The 19,354-nt window shown below is 32.3% G+C and overlaps 2 protein-coding genes across 4 annotated transcripts; one reads left to right on the top strand and one right to left on the bottom strand.

Moving 5' to 3' along the window:
• Positions 1-692: 692 nt before the first annotated feature.
• Positions 693-5,425, bottom strand: LOC145823928 (uncharacterized). The gene is made up of 8 exons (XM_082923497.1): positions 5,400-5,425; positions 5,237-5,260; positions 5,078-5,155; positions 3,749-3,830; positions 2,094-2,420; positions 1,932-1,988; positions 1,532-1,772; positions 693-1,138 (listed from the first exon to the last, which is right to left on the bottom strand). The coding sequence occupies exons 1-8, from the start codon at positions 5,423-5,425 to the stop codon at positions 693-695; spliced, it is 1,281 nt and encodes a 426-aa protein (XP_082779623.1).
• A 3,681-nt stretch (positions 5,426-9,106) lies between these two features.
• Positions 9,107-18,359, top strand: LOC114283575 (protein HEADING DATE 3B). 3 transcript variants are annotated; one of them, XM_028226439.2, is made up of 5 exons: positions 9,107-9,289; positions 9,679-10,100; positions 12,495-13,432; positions 17,038-17,089; positions 17,193-18,359. In XM_028226439.2, exons 2-5 carry the CDS (start codon positions 9,873-9,875, stop codon positions 18,183-18,185), a joined length of 2,211 nt encoding a protein of 736 aa, XP_028082240.1. In that variant the 5' UTR covers positions 9,107-9,289; positions 9,679-9,872; the 3' UTR covers positions 18,186-18,359. The 3 variants fall into 3 exon arrangements, with proteins under 3 accessions (XP_028082240.1, XP_028082241.1, XP_082781548.1); XM_028226440.2 differs by having other exon boundaries at positions 9,287-9,447; XM_082925422.1 differs by lacking the exon at positions 9,107-9,289 and having other exon boundaries at positions 9,325-10,100.
• Positions 18,360-19,354: the final 995 nt, after the last annotated feature.

Below are 19,354 nucleotides of genomic sequence, written 5' to 3'. Positions count from 1 at the left end.
TTTTGCCTCATTCATGAAGCATTTGATTCAAAAGATGGAGACCATAATCTTCAATTTGAGCCGCTGTGGGGTTAGAAATGGCAAACAATGTGCGAATCTTATGTGCAAGATCATCACATAGATGCGTTGAGAATTGATTCCATAATGCACATGGATTTAGTGGAGAGCACTGGGTGAGAATAATACTAAACAATCTCTTCAATTGATATCCAGTTTTCATAACTACAGCCTTTTTCAAGCAGCTTATCCATTCTTCATCATCCTCTAAAAGCCCCCTTGCAACACATGCTAATTTAAATGTATCATGCACAACATTATTAACCATTTGTAAAGACTGAAACGACTTTGGTCCTTTGACAACGGTTAATAAGAAACGCAGATAAAATCTTTCACCACAATTAGGGCTAGCAAAGTACGTTCTACTAATTGCATATCCCTTTTCTTTTGATTTCCATCTCTTTTTTGACTTCAGCCAAACAAAATGCCGTGGAAATTCTTGATAAGTAAATGGACATTCATCTTCACTAGTAGCACAATATGCAAAGAAGCCAGTAAGAGTTGACATTTGTTAACCAACTCTAGATTGAATAGTTTCTAATGACTTTTCTGGGTTAAAAACAATGCATTCTAGGTAAATGAAGTGTCAATCGTACAACTGTTGGCATCTTTGCATGCAAAAGATGACCAAATATTCACCAAGTAGCTTCTGGAGGTCCAATATACCTTGCATCAAGATATTGTTGAATCTCATTTATTATTCCCAACACCATCGTTGTATGATCATAACCCTTATAAATGTACTTATGTATATACTCGACACATCTCATTCCGGCACAAACTTCCACATTTATATGATAGTTGAAAAGTTTAGAAAGATATGCATTGTATGGTACAATATCCTTATTATCAACTTCTTGCCCCCTCACAATATGTACTTGACCATTATTGCAATGACGATAGATAGGGTATCCATCTTGATCCATAGTTGTTGTTTCTGTGAAAGCTCGAGGGTATTTCTTAGTGCATCTACCATTTTCCATACGCGGTGCTTGCGGATTTTGAACACCACATAGTCCATGTACCATACAACATTTGATAGTTTCAAAAAGCATAGGATCATCTTTTGGGTCTAGAAATTCTACATAAATCAATTTGCCCACTTGAACACATGTTCGAATTTTGTCTGGACCCTTAAGAAATAAAAGTGCATGCATATGAGGGTGACCTCGTTTTTGAAATTCAATTGTAAAAACATGTGCAACTTTATTTCCAAACACCTGATTTGTTTCTATCTCCTTCATCAAACACTTTCTCTTCAACTCAAAAACACGGGCAATTAAATCAGGACAATCACTAGGTTTTTGATGTGGTAATAATGTTGAAGTAATTTATGGCCAATTGGGATTTGTAGTCATGGTAAGAAAAATATTTGGGTGTTGGTTGTATCGCGTGATAGCCAATGAATCTTGAAAGATTTTAAACATATGTTTAGGACTACCAGTAAATGAAGATGGCAAAACAAACCTTTAACCAGGTCGTACATAATCTGGATCAACATCTAACAACTCTTGGTAAAGCTCAACTCGAAGTTTTCCTTGATTAAGCTTGTAGTATGTCAATCGATTTTTCTCAGTTGCAGCCCAAGTATCTGCCAAAAACTCTTGAAATAATTTTCCACCTCTCAAAATTGTTGAATACTCTGTCGGTCGTTCAAACAAACGATAATTATAAAAATCCATTTGAGTAAGTCGATCAGTTGGAGGTTGATCATACTAAACGTTCTACAATTTCAACTCAAGTTCCTATCCAGGCTCACCATATGGAAATAATATAACATAATGTAATGGCAAGTATGTTGGGTGATATTCATTAATTTGCATTAATTTATTATTTCCTCGAAAATATAAGATAATATCTCTCATTCCACTTACCTCTGTTCCATCACTTGGTATTACAATAGCAATCTCATCTACAATTGGTAGGTTATACTAACAGCGATCAGTTACTAAATTGTAATGTAGATGAGCAGGTAGATTGTGTCATGCTGAGTCTAATTGATATAAAATGGCATGAGCCTGGCAAAATTTATCTACAAATGCGTTGACTTGCAATAAACTATCCTGAATAGTTTTCAGAACATCCCTTCTCAAGTTAGGATTTCTATGATTACGAATTTCTAAAGCTGAATCAGGGTCATAGATATAAAGTTGAGCATAACTCACATCCTGCCCTGGTTGTGGTTGTAGTGATCCTATTCGATGCCGCAATTCCCTATGAATTGTGAATGATATAGGGCCCTTTCCACTGAGTACTCTAGGATCCAATGTAGCACCAAGACTCGTAAAAACATTGGCTGCATTATACACTCGAGTATGACTTCGAAAGAATTTTGATTGATCATTATTCCCATCAAACAATACCTAAAGTGGTGGAGGGGGTGTAATAAGTAAAGGTAGGCTAATCTTTCCTTCCAAACAGTAAGTTCTAAATAAGGGATGCTTCATAGATGATTTTGTCAATTTTTCATCTATCTAATGTTAAAGCTGAACAATAAGGACATAATACATCTATCTTGCCAAGATAATGGTAACAAGAATCTATGTGTGCCCGGGCATCAATTGATGTACTCATAGGCATATCTTCTAATTCATCATCAATACATGGATCTTCTTGAAGAAATTGATTTATAGGAGTAGACCTACGAATATTTGTGTATAAATAAAATTCTATACAACAAAATAGTAAGAGTAAGAGCATGTGTTTCAAAATTAGATATAGTAGATTATCGATTCCTTTGTGGAGCTAAAGATGTTTTTGGCATAGAAAACGAACATGTAGAATGATGGGTAATCATTGTTAGTTTTTGTGCCGAATGAGAATCTTCACTTATTGTTTCCCACTCCAGGCAAACGTGATTGCGACAAATTGGTGTTAAAGAAGGTTGTCGTGGTTAAATATATTCTTCCGATCCCTTTTGTTCTCGTTGCAAGCATTGAAATTTAAAGTATGACTTTTCATTTTTTTTATGCTCTCGCCGAGCACATTTGGTCAAGGTAGCTTTTGATATTACATTATCATGTTGTGCCTAAAATAAAAATATTTTATCATTGGTGCAAAAAATGCGAATATTTTGTGCTTAAAATGAAAATATCTTCTTATTTCTTTCATTTCTCTTAATTTTGTTTTCTATTTTATTTGTTTTATATATTTAATAGTGTTATCTTTATTTCTTTCTTTCTTCATTCATTTTGTATTTTATTAAAAAAATAAATAAGAATTAAAAATATTGGCCCATATATTTTTTCTTTATTCCTTCATTTCTTTTTTCTTATTCTCTTCATATAAGTTGCAACTTATGGATGGTACATTATAAATGCACATGTATCCATATAAAATAAAAATAAATAAATTTAGAAAACACATACAAATAATAGCAAGTTACAGGAAAACATATTACAATCATTCTACAAAAACAACATAAAACAACAAATTCATTTTATACACCCATAACTTTTAACCATTTGAATTTTTGATTAGTTTTGCATCATATTTTTTAAAATGAATATATACCACTTGGCTTGCATTTGTCATTCTCTTGTCAGAAGAAGCCATCTTTTCTTTTCCCTTAGACATTGGGTTGACATTTTCTTTCTCTTTTGCTTAACAATTATAAATAAAATATTCAAAAGATTAAAAACATCTTATATAAATAAAATATATACAATGTTTGACTTGATTTTGTACTTACTGCATGAACACGGATAACATCAAAGTCGTACTCATCACGGATGACCACACTAACATTTCTAGATGGGGTTATAGGAGTAGGCCTACAGAAATAGATTGTGAACAAATTAAAATCTATATAATAAAGTGGTAATAGTAAGAGTATATATTTCAAGAATTAAACACAGTTGTTTACTAATTTGGTGTTAAAGAATGTTGTCTTGGGTTAATACATTCCTTTGATCTCTCTCGATCTCGTTGCGGGCGTTCTCCTAATTGGTGTGCAGAACATGGCTTTTGATTTTTTTCACGTTCTCGCCGTGCACGTTGGGACAATGCAACTTTTGATAACACATTATCATTGTGTGCCTAAAATAAGAATATTATATAATTAGGTGCATAAAATGTGAAGATTATCCCCTCTCTTGCTTCCCTTTCATCATGTACTTTTTCTTTCTTTTAACTAACTTTTCATCTTCATTCGGTTGAGTTGTTAGTCATATAAGAACCAGTGCATGTATTGATGAAATTTAAAAAGGGAAAAAAAAAATTTTGAAAATACATTAAGCACACAACACTACAAACTCACTATGCACTTATTTCTTTAAAGACACATTGACAAAATGTACGTTGAAAAGGTAAATATTATATCATTGGGTACGTAAAATGTGAATATTAACGTGTAATGTTTTCTACTTCCCTTTTCCCTCTTCTTGTTATTTCTGCTATATTAAATTTTATTTTGTCTTTTTCTTCTTTCCTTAAGAACTTATAAGAAAAATAAAAATCAAAAAAATTATATTCTGTAGTTTCTTTTTCATCACATATTTGTTCATTCTTCTTTCTTTTCTTTTTCGTTTTCTTCTCTTATATTTTTATTATGTTATGTTTTAAATGCAACATATGTTCATACAAATAGACAAACATACTAAAAATTTATATTAATGTTTATACAAATGCATTAACATTTTGTACGTATGCTTACTTTAACATGCTTCAGAAAAACATTTTACAATCAATCAGAATTGAATAAATATTTAAAAAAGAAACTTTTAAAAAATGTAGATAAAAAAGCGTATATGACACTATGCAATTATTAAAAAAATCTATATAAAATAATAATAATAAATATTCGAAAAAGAAGCTTTAAAATTGTTGAGAAATCATACCACGGGATATACATTTTCGTTTCCTTTGCCAAAAAGGATAGCCTTTTCTATTTCCTTTGATATTGTTTTATCTTTTTCCTTTGCCTTTGCCTATAAAAAAAAATAAGTAGAATATATTTATCAATTATTTTTAAAATGATAAGAAAATTCATGTCTAATGTTAAAGTGACTTTTAAGCTTACCTCACAAATGCGAATAGTATTAAGATCACACTCATCGCGGATAACAACATTAACATTTCTTTCTTGAAGAAATTGAACCTACATATACAAAAAATTTAGAGTGATAAATAAAACTTTATACACATAAATAAAGAAATTAGTAAACGGAGTTGATATTACGGTTCTGTGTAAGTCTCCATCCACCTATAAAGTATGAAAAAGAGAGAGCATTTTATTAGAAGAAAATTAGATATGATAAGTTTTTTTAAAAAATAAATAAACAGGCCTTACATTATAAGAGAGCTATGTAAATTTATATGAAGAAAAAAAACAAAAAACTTACTTGACCAAAATAGTGAAATTGTCCATAACTGTTGTACTTGAACATAAAAATGTTTGGTTATATAATTTTAGACACCAAGAAACAAAAAATTAGCAATACTAAAAGTTAACATGGATTTCATTGGAAATGAAATGTTATTTCCAAATCAGTTGCTACCAAATCAGATAATAAAATTCAAAATCTTATTTAAATATATAATTGCCATGGATATAAAAACCTTAATGGGTTACAATTAAGAGGAGAAGAAATAAAAATATAAACATCTAAAAAAAAAAAGGCCAACCCAATCACATTAAAATGATAAAATTAAATATTGAAATCAGCCCTAACAACATGAAGAGTATGAAAATCGGAGCACAAATTTGGACATGAAGAGTATTAAAATTAAATTTGGATTTCAACTCTTTTCTTTCTTAACTGACTTCAATTTTATAGAGATGAAATTAAAACCAAAATCAAAACCTGTTATAATCATAAATATTTTAAATTCACCATTTATCACCCGGAAACTCCAAACATAAATTTATGCAAAAAAAAAAAAAAAATGCACCAGACAACAAAGCCATTTTATAAACAATAATGAATATTTATTTCATGAAAGAAATTAAAGCAATACACACATAAACATTCACCAACTCATTTTGTTTCATCAAAAGCAAAAATTTTGTCACAGCCCATTGATTATGGCTTTAGTTGATGAAATTCTTATAAACCCAGAAACATATAAACCCATCAATGTAGAGAAAAAATGTAAACCCATCAATGCTCGTATGTGATTCGTGAATAAAAAAATGAGTGAATACGAAGGATCCATGCGATTGGTTTAGTTTTTTTGGACCAGACTAAAATATATTATGGCGTTGATATGAATATGAATTTTCAGCAAGTTCTAACTGTAAAATTTGTAAAGTAAAAATATGAATTTGAGAGTCACCAAAAACATAATTGATTTACTACCAAAATTTACTGACTAAAAATTTGAATGGATACATTTTTTTCATCAGTAACAGCAATAAAATAAGAAAAGATTATAGTCATGTTTCTCAATGTTTTCATGGACAAAACATGTACAGTCAAAGCAGATTAGATATACCATAAATTTTTTATTTTTTATTTATTTTCTTAAGCAATTACAGAATTTATATACAAATTAAAAATAAATAGTCACTGAGATGTATTTTGATACTACAAAAATAAATAATAAATAAATACTATTTTTTTGAATAAAAAAAAATTACAAAATGTATATACTAAAAATAAATAAATAAATCAACAACTATTGATAGAACACTTACAATAAAAGAAAGATGGTGTTGTTAGACAACCTCTTAAGAAATTATTAATTCTGAACAACACAAAATTATAAAGTAACTTGCAAAATAATAATAAAAAATAATAAATTGATTAACCATAAAAAAACAATTACATTATATATTGCATCATATATGAAATAAGATTTTTACATGGTGGGGTTACATCATTGATGCATTTTAACTTATTGCACGAACAATTTTTGTTCCTTGTGAATGAAACTACTCCATATAAATTAAATTACTCTCCCATAATCTGAAAACTTATTTAGCTAGAACATGAAAAATGGCTTCAATTACTTACCCAAAAAAAGAAAAATGGCTTCAATGTTTTTGCCAGCTTCAGAAGCATTATTTAACTTAACTATTCCACAGATTTGAACAAAAGAAAGTCCAGTCCACTGAAAGAATACCAGTCAATATATGTTTAATAATTTTGAGAATCCACCTCCAATATTAAACACATCACCACACCATATTACTACTTTAACTTATCAAAACAAAACTATTTATTTATAACAAAAAAAAAAAATTATTTGACCAAAATAGTGAAATTGTCCATAACTGTTGTACTTGAATCTAATAATGTTTGGTTATACAATTTTAGACACAAAGAAACAAAAAATTAGCAATACTAAAAGTTAACATGAATTTCATTGGCAATGAGATGTTATTTCCAAATCAATTACTACCGAATCGGATAATAAAATTCAAAATCTTATTTAAATAAATAACTGCCATGGATAGAAAAATCTTAATGGATTACAATCAAGAGGAGGAGAAATAAAAATATAAACATCTTAAAAAAAAAAAAGGCCAACCCAATCACATTAAAATGATAAAATTAAATATTGAAATCAGCCCTAACAACATGAAGAGTATGAAAATCGGAGCACAAATTTGGACATGAAGAGTATTAAAATTAAATTTGGATTTCAACTCTTTTCTTTCTTAACTGACTTCAATTTTATAGAGATGAAATTAAAACCAAAATCAAAACCCATTATTTAGTGGGTGGATAGGTTTTAATGGTATAATTTCGAAAAGATGGACATGTGGTGATTGAGATGAGTGCTCTCATAAATCATATCTCATTATTTAGTGAGTGTGTGGATTTAATTATAAGATGTGGTGTCCCAAAATGATTGATATTTTCTTTAGTAATTTCTTTTGAGATTATTATTATAATAAAAATAAAAGAAGTCGAAGAGTAGAGATCCAAAATAATAAATAGGATGCTCCAAAATAAGAAAAATGCTATGAACCTATCTGTAGGAAATCATAATTTATTTCAAATGAGTTTGTGTAATGAAAATTAAATTGATGAAATATGAGATTTATGAGTAAAATAAATTTAAAATATTAATTTTTTAAATAAATTTTAAATGAATAAGAGTAAGTTTATAATATTATTGGCATGAATCGTAGCAATAATTGATGCGTGGACGAGAAAGACTCCTAATCATTGCACTTTGAAATATATAAATGATTATTACGATACAAAATGACGTAAAGTATACTTAGATAGACATTGAATGTTAATAACATGTGATTATCAACCTTTTTTCTTTCTCAAAATAGCTAGAATGGAAACAAGAAATACAAGAATGATTTAGATTATTAAAAAATACATTATTAATATCACTAATATATTGAGAATGATAAATAAATAAATAAAAATAACACATAAAAAGTGAGCGGAACCCACTGTCACATAATTATTGCTCATTCTAGTGATCATTTTTTAGTACTCCCAAGTATTTTTCTAAGAGAAATGAGTGAGACCACTAAAAAGAGGAGCACTAATAGTTTTAAAGTGGTGTGGGCCCTACATGATGTGATGTTTTACTCTTGTATTTTTTATTTTATTTTATTTTTTAAATTTTTACCTCAGTGATCCATTAATGCTCTTAAATTAGTAGAATGAATCACTGTTACGGAAACAAATATCCACTACAAGACCATTGTCTCCAAACGTGCCTTTCAATCGCGTAGAAAGTAGACGCAATATAATTGGATTGTGTGTAACATAAAGCTCGACAATTTTGAGAACCCACCCCTCCCCATACACGTGGGAGTTCGTGATTGACGAAGAGAAAATAAAAAAAAAATTAACCAATCAGCATCCAGTGAGAAAGCTGGAGGTCTCCCTGGGTCCCAAGCTTTTCTCCTACAATTTTACCCTCAAAGACACCACTCCCCATTGTCACCAGAAACACCTGCCTCATTGAGCGCGATCTTTAACGGATTTTTAGTGTAAAGATTGGCCATTTTTGAATCAGATATATAATAATATTATATTATTGGCAACAAGAATACATACGTACATGTGGTTCTAATGCTTCACACATGGTTTGGTGAAATAGTACATATGAGAGAGAGAGAGAGAGACTGACTGAGTCTCACTGCCTTGGTCGCCCCACCCTCACTTTTCTCTGTTTTGTTTTTTATGGCCTAAAGCACTCGTTGCCTAAAGAACTTCTACTTCTATTCACTTGGGTCCCACAATGCTCGCAACCTTTTACTATTTTTATTCTCTCTTTCTTTTTTGTTGATCAAATCCTCTCTCCAAATTCCAAGGTAATCCTCTTCTCTTGGCTGAATCTTTTTCCTCTTCTCTCTCTCTCTCTCTCTCTCTCGTCACTGCTGCTAGATTTTTACTTCATCCTATTCTGTGAATGTGCTGTGTGTTTTGTTGATTTTGTTTGATTTTCAGTTGGTAGAATTGATTCTTTGAGGTGTGTCAATTTGGGTTTTTTTTTTTCCTTTGCTTTTTGGCTTAAAGATTTGATTTTTTGAGGTGGGTTGAGCTGGGTTACTTGCAGATTTATGTTTTGTTAACAGTAGCATGTGGGGTTGTTGTTTGGTTTTGACTTTCAGTTCAAACCTCTGATGTTTTCAGTTGGGTTGCTTTTAGTTGTTTTCATTAACAATTTGATGTGGTCTTTTTGTTTGTTTTTGATCTCCAGCCAAAAGATTTGTTTTATTGAGGTGGGTTGAGTTTGGGTACTTGTAATTTTTGGAGTATTCATGTTTCTAGAGGTGGTAAGCTTTGGTTTAAAATTTTGGGGATGGAAGCATGGTCTGAATTTGATGAAAACAAAGTTTGTTTTGGAAACGGTGTTTGGCTTGAATCATTGAAGGACTAATTAGAAAGCGAAGGATGATGAAAAGTGGCAAAGATGAAGAGAAACTAATGGGTCCTTTGTTTCCTAGACTTCACATCAATGATGCAGAGAAAGGAGGGCCTAAGGCACCTCCAAGGAACAAGATGGCTCTTTATGAACAGCTCGGTATTCCTTCTCAGAGATTTACCTCTGGATCGGCATCAATGGTGCCTCTACGCCCCAATAATAGTGGCAGTATGATCGCTTCCACATCATCTAGTCATGTGAGTTCAAGAATCTATATTAGGTTTTGCTTTTTAGTATGAATTTACATAATTAACTGTCTGTTTAGGGCAAGGGATGTACAATTATCATCCATTGTCTTGTCTGTTGGCAGAAACCACATGTACAGTTTGAAAATGAAGCTTATTATGTTTTTGTAAGCGGCTCCAATAAATTTAGTAAAATTAATCATAGCTTTGCTTTCTAAATGGCATACGATTACAATTTCTTGGTTTGTTGTTGTTGAACATAAAATAGAGAGGGATAATGGTGTACCTCTTGCTCAAAATAAACCCACATAAATTGCATTATTTGTTTACGAGCCCTTCATGTATGCAAGAATAACACCAACTCGTCCAAGTAAAGACTGCAAGAGCCTCTTTGAATTTCCACACCAAATTCTAACTTCTAAGTCATAAAGATGACAATCCTAAAGAAGACCAAGAGCGAGGAGATTACAAGAGATAGTTATCCCACTATTTTTCCTAAAGGATAGCAACATTTTTTTTTGCTCTTTCTCACTTCAACTTAAGGATGGAAGAATTCACACACATGTATACATCTTTTTGTGTGTAGAGAGCCAAGCATAAAGGGCTAAAATACCATACCTTGTCATGATGTGCATTGACCTACAAAAAATGGTCGACGTGACTTGTGCAAGTAAAATCATTTTGAGTGCAGAAGTGGGAAAGAGAAAGGATACAGATACAAGCAATTATCCACATAGGTCACACTAAAAATATTTGTAATTAAATTACGGGTTGCACATTTAGGTTTGAGCTTGAGATAATCTTCTTCCTGTTTTATTTTCTTGTCGTGTTTGTGAGCATTGTCGCTATTCTCTTTGAAATTGTGATCTTAAGGTACTTGAGAATTTGGTAGTCATATGGAGCATTAGATACTGCCGTTGACAGTTTTGTTGTGGTATTTTCAATCATTTAAGAGTCCAGTCATCTCTTTTTTTGATGAGCGACAAAAGAGAACTTTTATTAAAATGGAGAAGAGAAAAAAAGATGTACAAAGGAGGACAAGAAGTCCTCAAAAATAGAAAACAAAAACTAAGAGTCACACACGGACTTCCAATAGCTAGAAATCAAGAAAAGCGGAATCCCCCTAAACAGGGGAGCCACTGAAGTCCAAAGAGATGCTATGAATCTGATTTTTTCGCACATTGAGAAAACATCAACAATTCTATCCTCAAAGATCCTCTCATTCCTTTCCAACCATATGACCTAGAATAACGCAAAAACTGCTCAAAGCCCCAACACCTTTGCTTTCTTATTTGACCCCAAAAAACGAAAATCAATAAAGAGCATCGAAAAAGAGTCCAGTCATCTCTTTGACAGTATTGTGAAAACAGGCCTATGATGATTTGCCTGGGTGCTTGTTGGAAAATTGGTTTTATAGGTACTAACGAGCAGGGCACTCCTAAAGTGAATTGTTGGTGGTTGTAGTCTTTTGGAATTGTTTAGTTATGAATAGATGTGATAGTACTCTGCAACATGTTCTGTTCTGTGTTTTTTTTTTTGTCATATTATTCATAATTGGCGTCCAAAAAATGCATGATTTGTACATTACAGGATCACTTAGATGCTAGGCAGCCAGTAGAGGCGTTAACTTGGGTGGCCTTTTGATGTAGGACTACTTGTTGGAATTTCAGAACAATGACTATTTAAGGGCCTAAACAGTGAGTAATTTAGGTTTTTAATGGTTAAATTGAATGTTAATGGGTAGGAGAAGGTATTATTAAGGTTGATTTGGTTGGTAATTGGATAGGGCTTTGGGGCTGAAAGTGCACTTTTTGAAGGCTGTTAATAGTAATCCGAGAATAGTACTTGGGAAATTCACGCAAAGAAGAATAGAGAGAGAAGCAGAGAGGGAGTGAGGTGCTTCACCCTCGTAAGGGGGAGGGTAGTTCACACAAGCACAATCTAAAATTCTCATACCTTCAATCCATTTTGTACTGAACATGCTCTGTATGAAATTTCAAATTTGCCCTTTTTCTTTTCAATACTCGCCATCACCTTTGCTTTTTAGTATAATGATATTCTGGATGTTAAAGCTTCCCTTTCCTTTTGTACATCAGTGCACGGTTTATTTTTATCTTATTTCTCTTCATTTTGTTAGTTTTCAATATTCAGCACCCAAGTTGAAATTCTCCTTACATGTAAGAAAACATGTGAGGAGAATGATTGTCCTTCATTTCTTGTGTTTCACAAGTATTTCTATGCATTTTTTTTTGTTTCTGTTATGATGATTAGATTACTTCTACTGAGGTTTAAATCTATTGTGATGCATTTCTTTTTGTTACAAAAAACAACAAATATGGTTTCATGTACTCATGAGTTCTTGAGCTATTCTATTTTCTACTTACACGAAGAGGTTCATGGTTGTAGGGTGGCGGCCAAAAAAGGAGTCTGTGTTCACCAGTCAGCAATTCACCTGCTTTTCATTTGGCTGAGAAATTTCACTCTTATTATTCTGGTGGGATGAATTTGAATACACCATCGATGAATCTTGAATCGCAACCAGTGAAACCCACAGAGTATCACACTTTGAATGCTGCGGGGCATATATCAATGACAGCCAATTTTAGTTTTTATCAACCACACAGCATCTCTAAGAACTTTTCTACAAAGAAGCTTGGAGATGAGGATGATTTTAAAATTCCAACCTTCGCCCAATCAGGCAGAACTATCAATACTGGTAATGGACAACAAAACATGAATAAAGAAAATCCCACTGCCTCAAGCCCAAACGGGCAACTTCAAAACGCTTGCATAAAACAGCTGAAACAAGCTAGCAGCTCTGCTGATCTAATTTCAAAGCAACATATAAGGAATCAAACTGAAGAGAACTCAAAAATGTCTCCGAGTTATCATGATTCTGCCAAAAATCCTGCTTCAAATTTGATGAAGGGGGATAAGGTTTTGGCAGATACATCTTCTAGTCCTCTTGGTAGGATCTCTGAATCAGTAAAGGGTATAGAGCTTCACGAGTGTAGTGCTTCACAAGAAAAAAAGGCCCTTAGTGATGGCATTGCAGCAGAGCTTAACAAGGTGGTTAGAAGGAAAAATGATTTCACGGTGGAAAGCATATCCTGTTCCAGACCACCACGTGGAGACAATCATATAAGTCCCAGTAGACTTGAAAATGTCGGCAAGTGCCATGAAGATCAGTGCGGGGCTTTACAAGTGGAAAAGGTAGACAGAAATGGCAATATATCAGACAACTCCATTGTGGACTCTATATCAGGTGTGGATATATCCCCAGATGATGTTGTAGGAGTCATAGGTGAAAAACAATTCTGGAAAGCAAGAAGAGCTATTGTCCAGTAAGTATCTCTGATTGATCATTACTATGTTCATTTATAATGGATTAACTATATTGAAATGAAGGAATCATGCATAGTATGTGAAGCACAGTGCATTTTTATACCTAAATTGTAATTTAAAGGTTTTTAATTGTTTACATGTGCATATTGAGGTGTAGTTTTTCTGCCTTAAAACATTTAATTTAATATGTTCTAATGATGAATCCATACATTCTGTTTTTGGTTTGAAATATTCTATGACCTGATTTCACATATGAATTTACACGTAGAAAATCATAATAATTATCCCTCTAATGGTTTTCACTTGTCAAATTCATTTTTGAAAAAATGAGTCAAGCTGAAGTCAGGGACATTGTTCCAATTAAAACAAACAAACACAAAAGTTTTACTCTCTGGTTTCCATTTGATATTGGCATACACTATCATAAATTTAATTCTATTTGTTCTCTGGAAACTTGCTGCTATTGAGATATGTTTGTTTGTTTGTTTCTTTTTTTCTTTTTTTTTTTGGTTTGTATTTAAGCTCCAAACGAGTTAAGGACTGGGTGTTTCATAGTGCCTGGTATTGAATTGTTGACTACTCTTATCTAAATGCTTAGCTGTTTCAGAGAGGGAAAACTTTATTATTTAAATAGGCAAAATCCATTTTACTTTCTTGTGTTATGGCTCGATAGCACTTTATCCCCCCTATCTTTTAAAAATAGCCATATATCCCTCATGTGATTTTGGACTAAAATGCAACCTTAACACCGTTAATATTAACAATAAAAAAACAATTATACACCCTTTATGGTTTACTCTTCTATTTTTGACTCTCTTTGTAAATAAATAAATAAATAAATTTGCCTCCATGACCAAGAAAAAAAATAAAAAAACATAACTCAAAACTAATATAAGAAACTAGAGTTTCCTATATATATATTTTTAATAAACTTAATTTTTAATTTTAATTAATTTATGATTTAATTTGTTAAATATATATGTGTATGTTTAATTTAAAATATTATTAAATGATAAACTGTGTTAAAAATTAAAAATTAGATTAAGGTACTTTTATGATTTAATTTATTCTATATGTGTATTATGTATATGTTTAATTTAAAATATTATTAAATAAAGTAATTTTATGGTAATAAATTAGGGTGTTTAGTTTAATTTATGATTTAATTTGTTATATATATGTATATAAATATATGTATGTTTATGTTTATTTTAAAATGTTATTAAATAAAAAATTGGGTTAAAAATTAAAAATTGGATTAAAGTTGTTTGATGATTAATTTTTCTAATAATAAATTAAGGTATTTAGGTTAATTAAATTATATATATAATAAGTATATTTAATTTAAATGTTATTAAATAAGAAATTTAGATAAAAAAGTTAAAACAAGGGTAGTTTTGTTTTCTTACATTAAAATTTATCTTTGACTAATTTTTTTTCTTCCCCCCAGCTCAAATAAGCATGTGAGACACAATTTTTGTTAGTTTGGATGGAAAACGTAACTGTAGCATTTTAGTCCAAAATCACATGGGAGGTATGTGACTATTTTTAAAAGACAGAGAGATAAAGTGCTATTGGGTCATATTAGGGTCATATTACAAGGGGATAAAATGGATTTTGCCCTATTTAAATTATATTCTCAAAACGACCACTCATGGTGGCCAGGCTCTCCTTTATAAGTGGGCCAAACATGTGCACGTTTTATTTATTTATTTAATTATTGGGTAGGCGATGAGGTTCAAACACAATAGCTTGCTCTGATACCATATTGAATCGTTAACCACTATCTCATTTAAAAGCTTAAGCTATTAGAGAGAGGGGCAACTTTATTAATTAAATTATATATTCTCAACAGCTATTCCAAGTGATTCATTCTCTATATTTTTCTAAAAAGTGTGGATGTTGTGAATGTATCAATGTCTTTATGATATGTGAGATGAGAATTTAATTATGTTGCTTTTTAAATGTGAATTTTTCTATGCCAATATATATATATATATATATCTTTTTCACTAGACATAGTGGGGACATACTTTGGGACTCACTGGGATCTTATTTTAATTTTTTTAAAGCTACTTTCAAGGGTCATATTATAATATTTGGAACATGAAGGTTGATAAAAAAAGAATCTATAGAACTCATATAAAACCATCGATAAAGCAACAAAGATCTAATCACGGTTGTGAAGTTGAGATTAGCTTCTAACAATCCTTGGAGACCAAATGCAACAAATATCTAGTTTCTGGTTGATTTAAATTTAGTTGTTATTTTAAATGTTAGATTTGTGTTAATATTTGTTAATTTTGGTTCTTTATGGAAGACGTATTTATATACTTGGAAAATAAAACAATTTTGTCATATCTTCGTTGTATCCATGTCCTTATTTGATTTTTGAAATTGCCATGTCTTGTGTCTGTGCCATATCATGCTTCATGGTGTTTCATGTGGAGGTTCTCGTTTTTAGAATTGAATAACAATATTAATCATAATTACGTTGAGAATTTTGATTTTTCTAGCATGCAACAAAGGAATGTAGAATTTTCAGAATAGTTTCATTGAGGGTGTTAACATTTAAATTTGTAGAAAACTACCACATGTGGGTAATTTTCTTCTTTTTATTTTTGGTGCCAAAACATTGTACATTAAAAGTTCTTGGCATACAGAGGTGAAGGTTGCTTGATCCGTGGCATGCACTTAAATGACATATTGGCACCTTGTTCCAATGCAACCTTCGTTTGTCATTTATCTCTTGCTCATACGCAAGTATGTCTTTCTAGGTTAATGGGAACATTTTGTAAACATGGCCTTCATGTTCGATGCATGTCCTAGAAATTTTTGTTTTGGGGGTGTGAAGATGGTTATGAGTGAATAGCTTGTTATCTCTATTTGATGGGACTTAAGGTGTGGTTTGGTTTGGTTTGGTTCTGTTTCTGTTCTGGATCTCCTTTAAACTGAGGGTAAATATTAGAATAAGTGGCATTGTTCCACTATTTTGAAGGGCAAGATGGTGGGATTTGATATTTTTGGAAACAAGGAAGCAAGATTGCGGGGATAGAAAAACCATTAGGGGGTTGAAATAGAAGATAGTTGAAGAAATAGAAGTTCATCTTCCACTTGATCTTGGAATTGTCCTTTTGTGTATAGGTTTGATCAAGTATGATTTACTTCAAATCATTGCCAACAGTTGGAATGTTTGTGCCTTGGTAAGGTTGCCAAAACAGATACCAACATCAAGGAGTTTTTTTAGTGTTCACATTTTTCATCTTTTTGCACCATGGTCATGCAATGCTTTGTTTTGTTTTCGAGACATATAATGAACCCTTTTAATGCAAATGTTCTATAGAATTGTATGAAAAACAATATATGGGCAAAACCTTGGGTTGGAAATCCACTCAATGCGATCCACATATGCAAATGTGTGATTGATTAATACAGTTTGTCCTGAAATTTAGTGACATGGACAACCGTCTTAGGCTGGAAAGAGGTACAGATTGCAAACACTGTTATTAAGTGGTCAACTATGTGTGTGTGCAGAAGTGTTTTTGGTCCTTGCTTGAAAATCTGGTTTTGGCGCTTAATCCAACTCCAATGCTACTATTTGCAGTCAACAAAGAGTTTTTGCGGTGCAAGTCTTTGAGTTGCATAGGCTAATAAAGGTATGTTGTTCTTTGCTCAGTGAAAATGGCAGTCATTTTCTTCTTGGTTTTAGAATGTGACTTCTAAGGAAAGAGAATTGCATTCCTTGTTTATATGCCACAGGTACAGAGACTGTTTGCGGCATCACCAGATCTATTGCTCGGAAGTGAACTTTTTATGGAAAAGCCTTCAATCGAAGTATTATCCATGAAGAAGTTGCCCTTTGCGAATGCAATAAAAGCACCATCGTTAATTGCAGATCCTCTGAGGCCTAACCCCAACACAGAATGTGCAGCAGAGAATGTATTGGGAAAGCCTCCTCTTCCTTCTCTCAACGGTGATACCAAGAAAGTACTTAATACTGGGCAATCAAATTACAAACCAGCCACTGATGATGCAAAACCACCACCTTGGTGCCTCCACCCACCACCCGGAAACCAGTGGTTAGTTCCTGTATTGTCACCTTCTGAAGGACTTGTTTACAAGCCCTATGGAGGATCTTGTCCTCCAACATCAGGTTTTGTGGCTCCAGTTTATGGTAGTTGTGGGCCCACAAACCTAACTCCTGTAGGCAGAGATTTCTTGAACACACCTTATAACATTCCCCCATCTCACGACCAAGGGATTGGAATTCTTTCCGGCACTCCTCTTGGTCAGACCTACTTTTTTCCATATGGCATGCCATTCATGAACCCATCTATTTCAAGTTCAGCTGTTGAGCAGGTGAGTCCATTTGCTAGAGCCCGGTCAAATGGGCTAGAAAATCACTTAACCGGGGATATCAATTTCACCATTCCCTATCAAAACTCATGTAATGTGTCGAGCCAGAAGAGTGAGGCAAACTCGTACTGTGTCAAGAATTTGCAGGCATCAAAAGAGAGTGAGGTGCAAGGTAGCACAGCAAGTAGTCCTTCTGAGAGGAGGGTGCACGGAGATGGGCTTCCTCTTTTCCCTACTATCCCAACAGTTAAAGCTTTAGATAGACCTGCTCGGGCTCACAGCACCGAGGAGCAAACACGGGTGATTAGAGTTGTACCTCACAACCCTAGATCAGCATCTGAATCAGCTGCTCGAATTTTCCGGTCTATACAAGAAGAAAGGAGACGGTATGACTAGGTTTATCTTTAGGTTTATGACCAATAAATTTTATTCTATGAGAATACCCTACAGGAACTGACCATTCTCTGTATACTCTTTTTTTTCAATAATATTTTGTATGTATTTTTATGTTAATTTTTTTCAGATCATGTATTAATTTCTGTAAATATGAATCCGAGTGATTTCACTGTACACCTTCCAATTTTTTTTTTCAACAGGTTTGCTGTAGTCTTTCTTCTTATTGTCCATTTTGGATGTTCATTTACAATAATTTGAAATTGGCTAATTTCTTCTTATTGGCCTATTTGTTTAAATCTCTTTTCTCTTTTCCTCTCTCTCTCTCTCTCTCTCTCTCTCTCTCTCTCATGCTCATCAATTTGGAGACTAATCTAGCTTCTCACTCTCTCTAACTCTTGGTTTACATTGCATTTCAAATGATGTTATCATGCATAATTTTCAAAATACAAAAAAATTGTTGGGTCATTTCTAAATCAAATTATCATATCAACTTTTTCGATTGCCAAAAGAAAAAAGTTGTGTATGATTTTAACCAAGTTTTGCCCTCCACTAAACAAAATTACTAGATTTGGCCCGACAGTCATGTAGAAATTTCTACCACCAATATAAACAATTATTTTTCCACCAATGAAAAAAATTAAAAACATTTTATACTCTAATTCATAAATTTATTGATCATCATGAACATTTTGCAAAATATCCAAGACCCCATAGTAAAAACGAAGTTCCCAAAACTGTTCCCTTGTTTTCTTGGACATGTAAATCGTAGCATGAAGGATTTGAAATGTAGTGTTCAAGAAAACCTAGATCTTGTTGATTTTTCAAATTGTCAATGCACTCGTTATTTGAGTGGTTGTGTAGATCTTGCGCTGATGTTCTCTCCACCCCATGACAATGCCACAGATCATTCTCAACTAAGCCTATGAAGATGGAACAAGTTCACTAACCTAACACCATGCATTGCAGCTGAAGCTACCAATTTCCAGTGTTCTTGTCCTATGACATTTTTCAAGAATTGGCAGATTAGCTGGTTTGGATGGACTTGTTTTACTGGTAAATTAGTCTTGAATCTTTTAAATTAGGGCACTAAAGAAACAATTTTGCTATGGAAACAATAATCAACCATAGATTTTGAAACACAATACATATGAATGGATTGTTTGAAAAAA

Source organism: Camellia sinensis, chromosome 4 (assembly GCF_055761805.1).
Source record: "Camellia sinensis isolate YWXY chromosome 4, ASM5576180v1, whole genome shotgun sequence".
NCBI classification, from domain to species: Eukaryota; Viridiplantae; Streptophyta; class Magnoliopsida; order Ericales; family Theaceae; genus Camellia; species Camellia sinensis.
The sequence above is the reverse complement of the archived record's forward strand: the minus strand, read 5'-3'. Positions and strand labels throughout refer to the sequence as shown.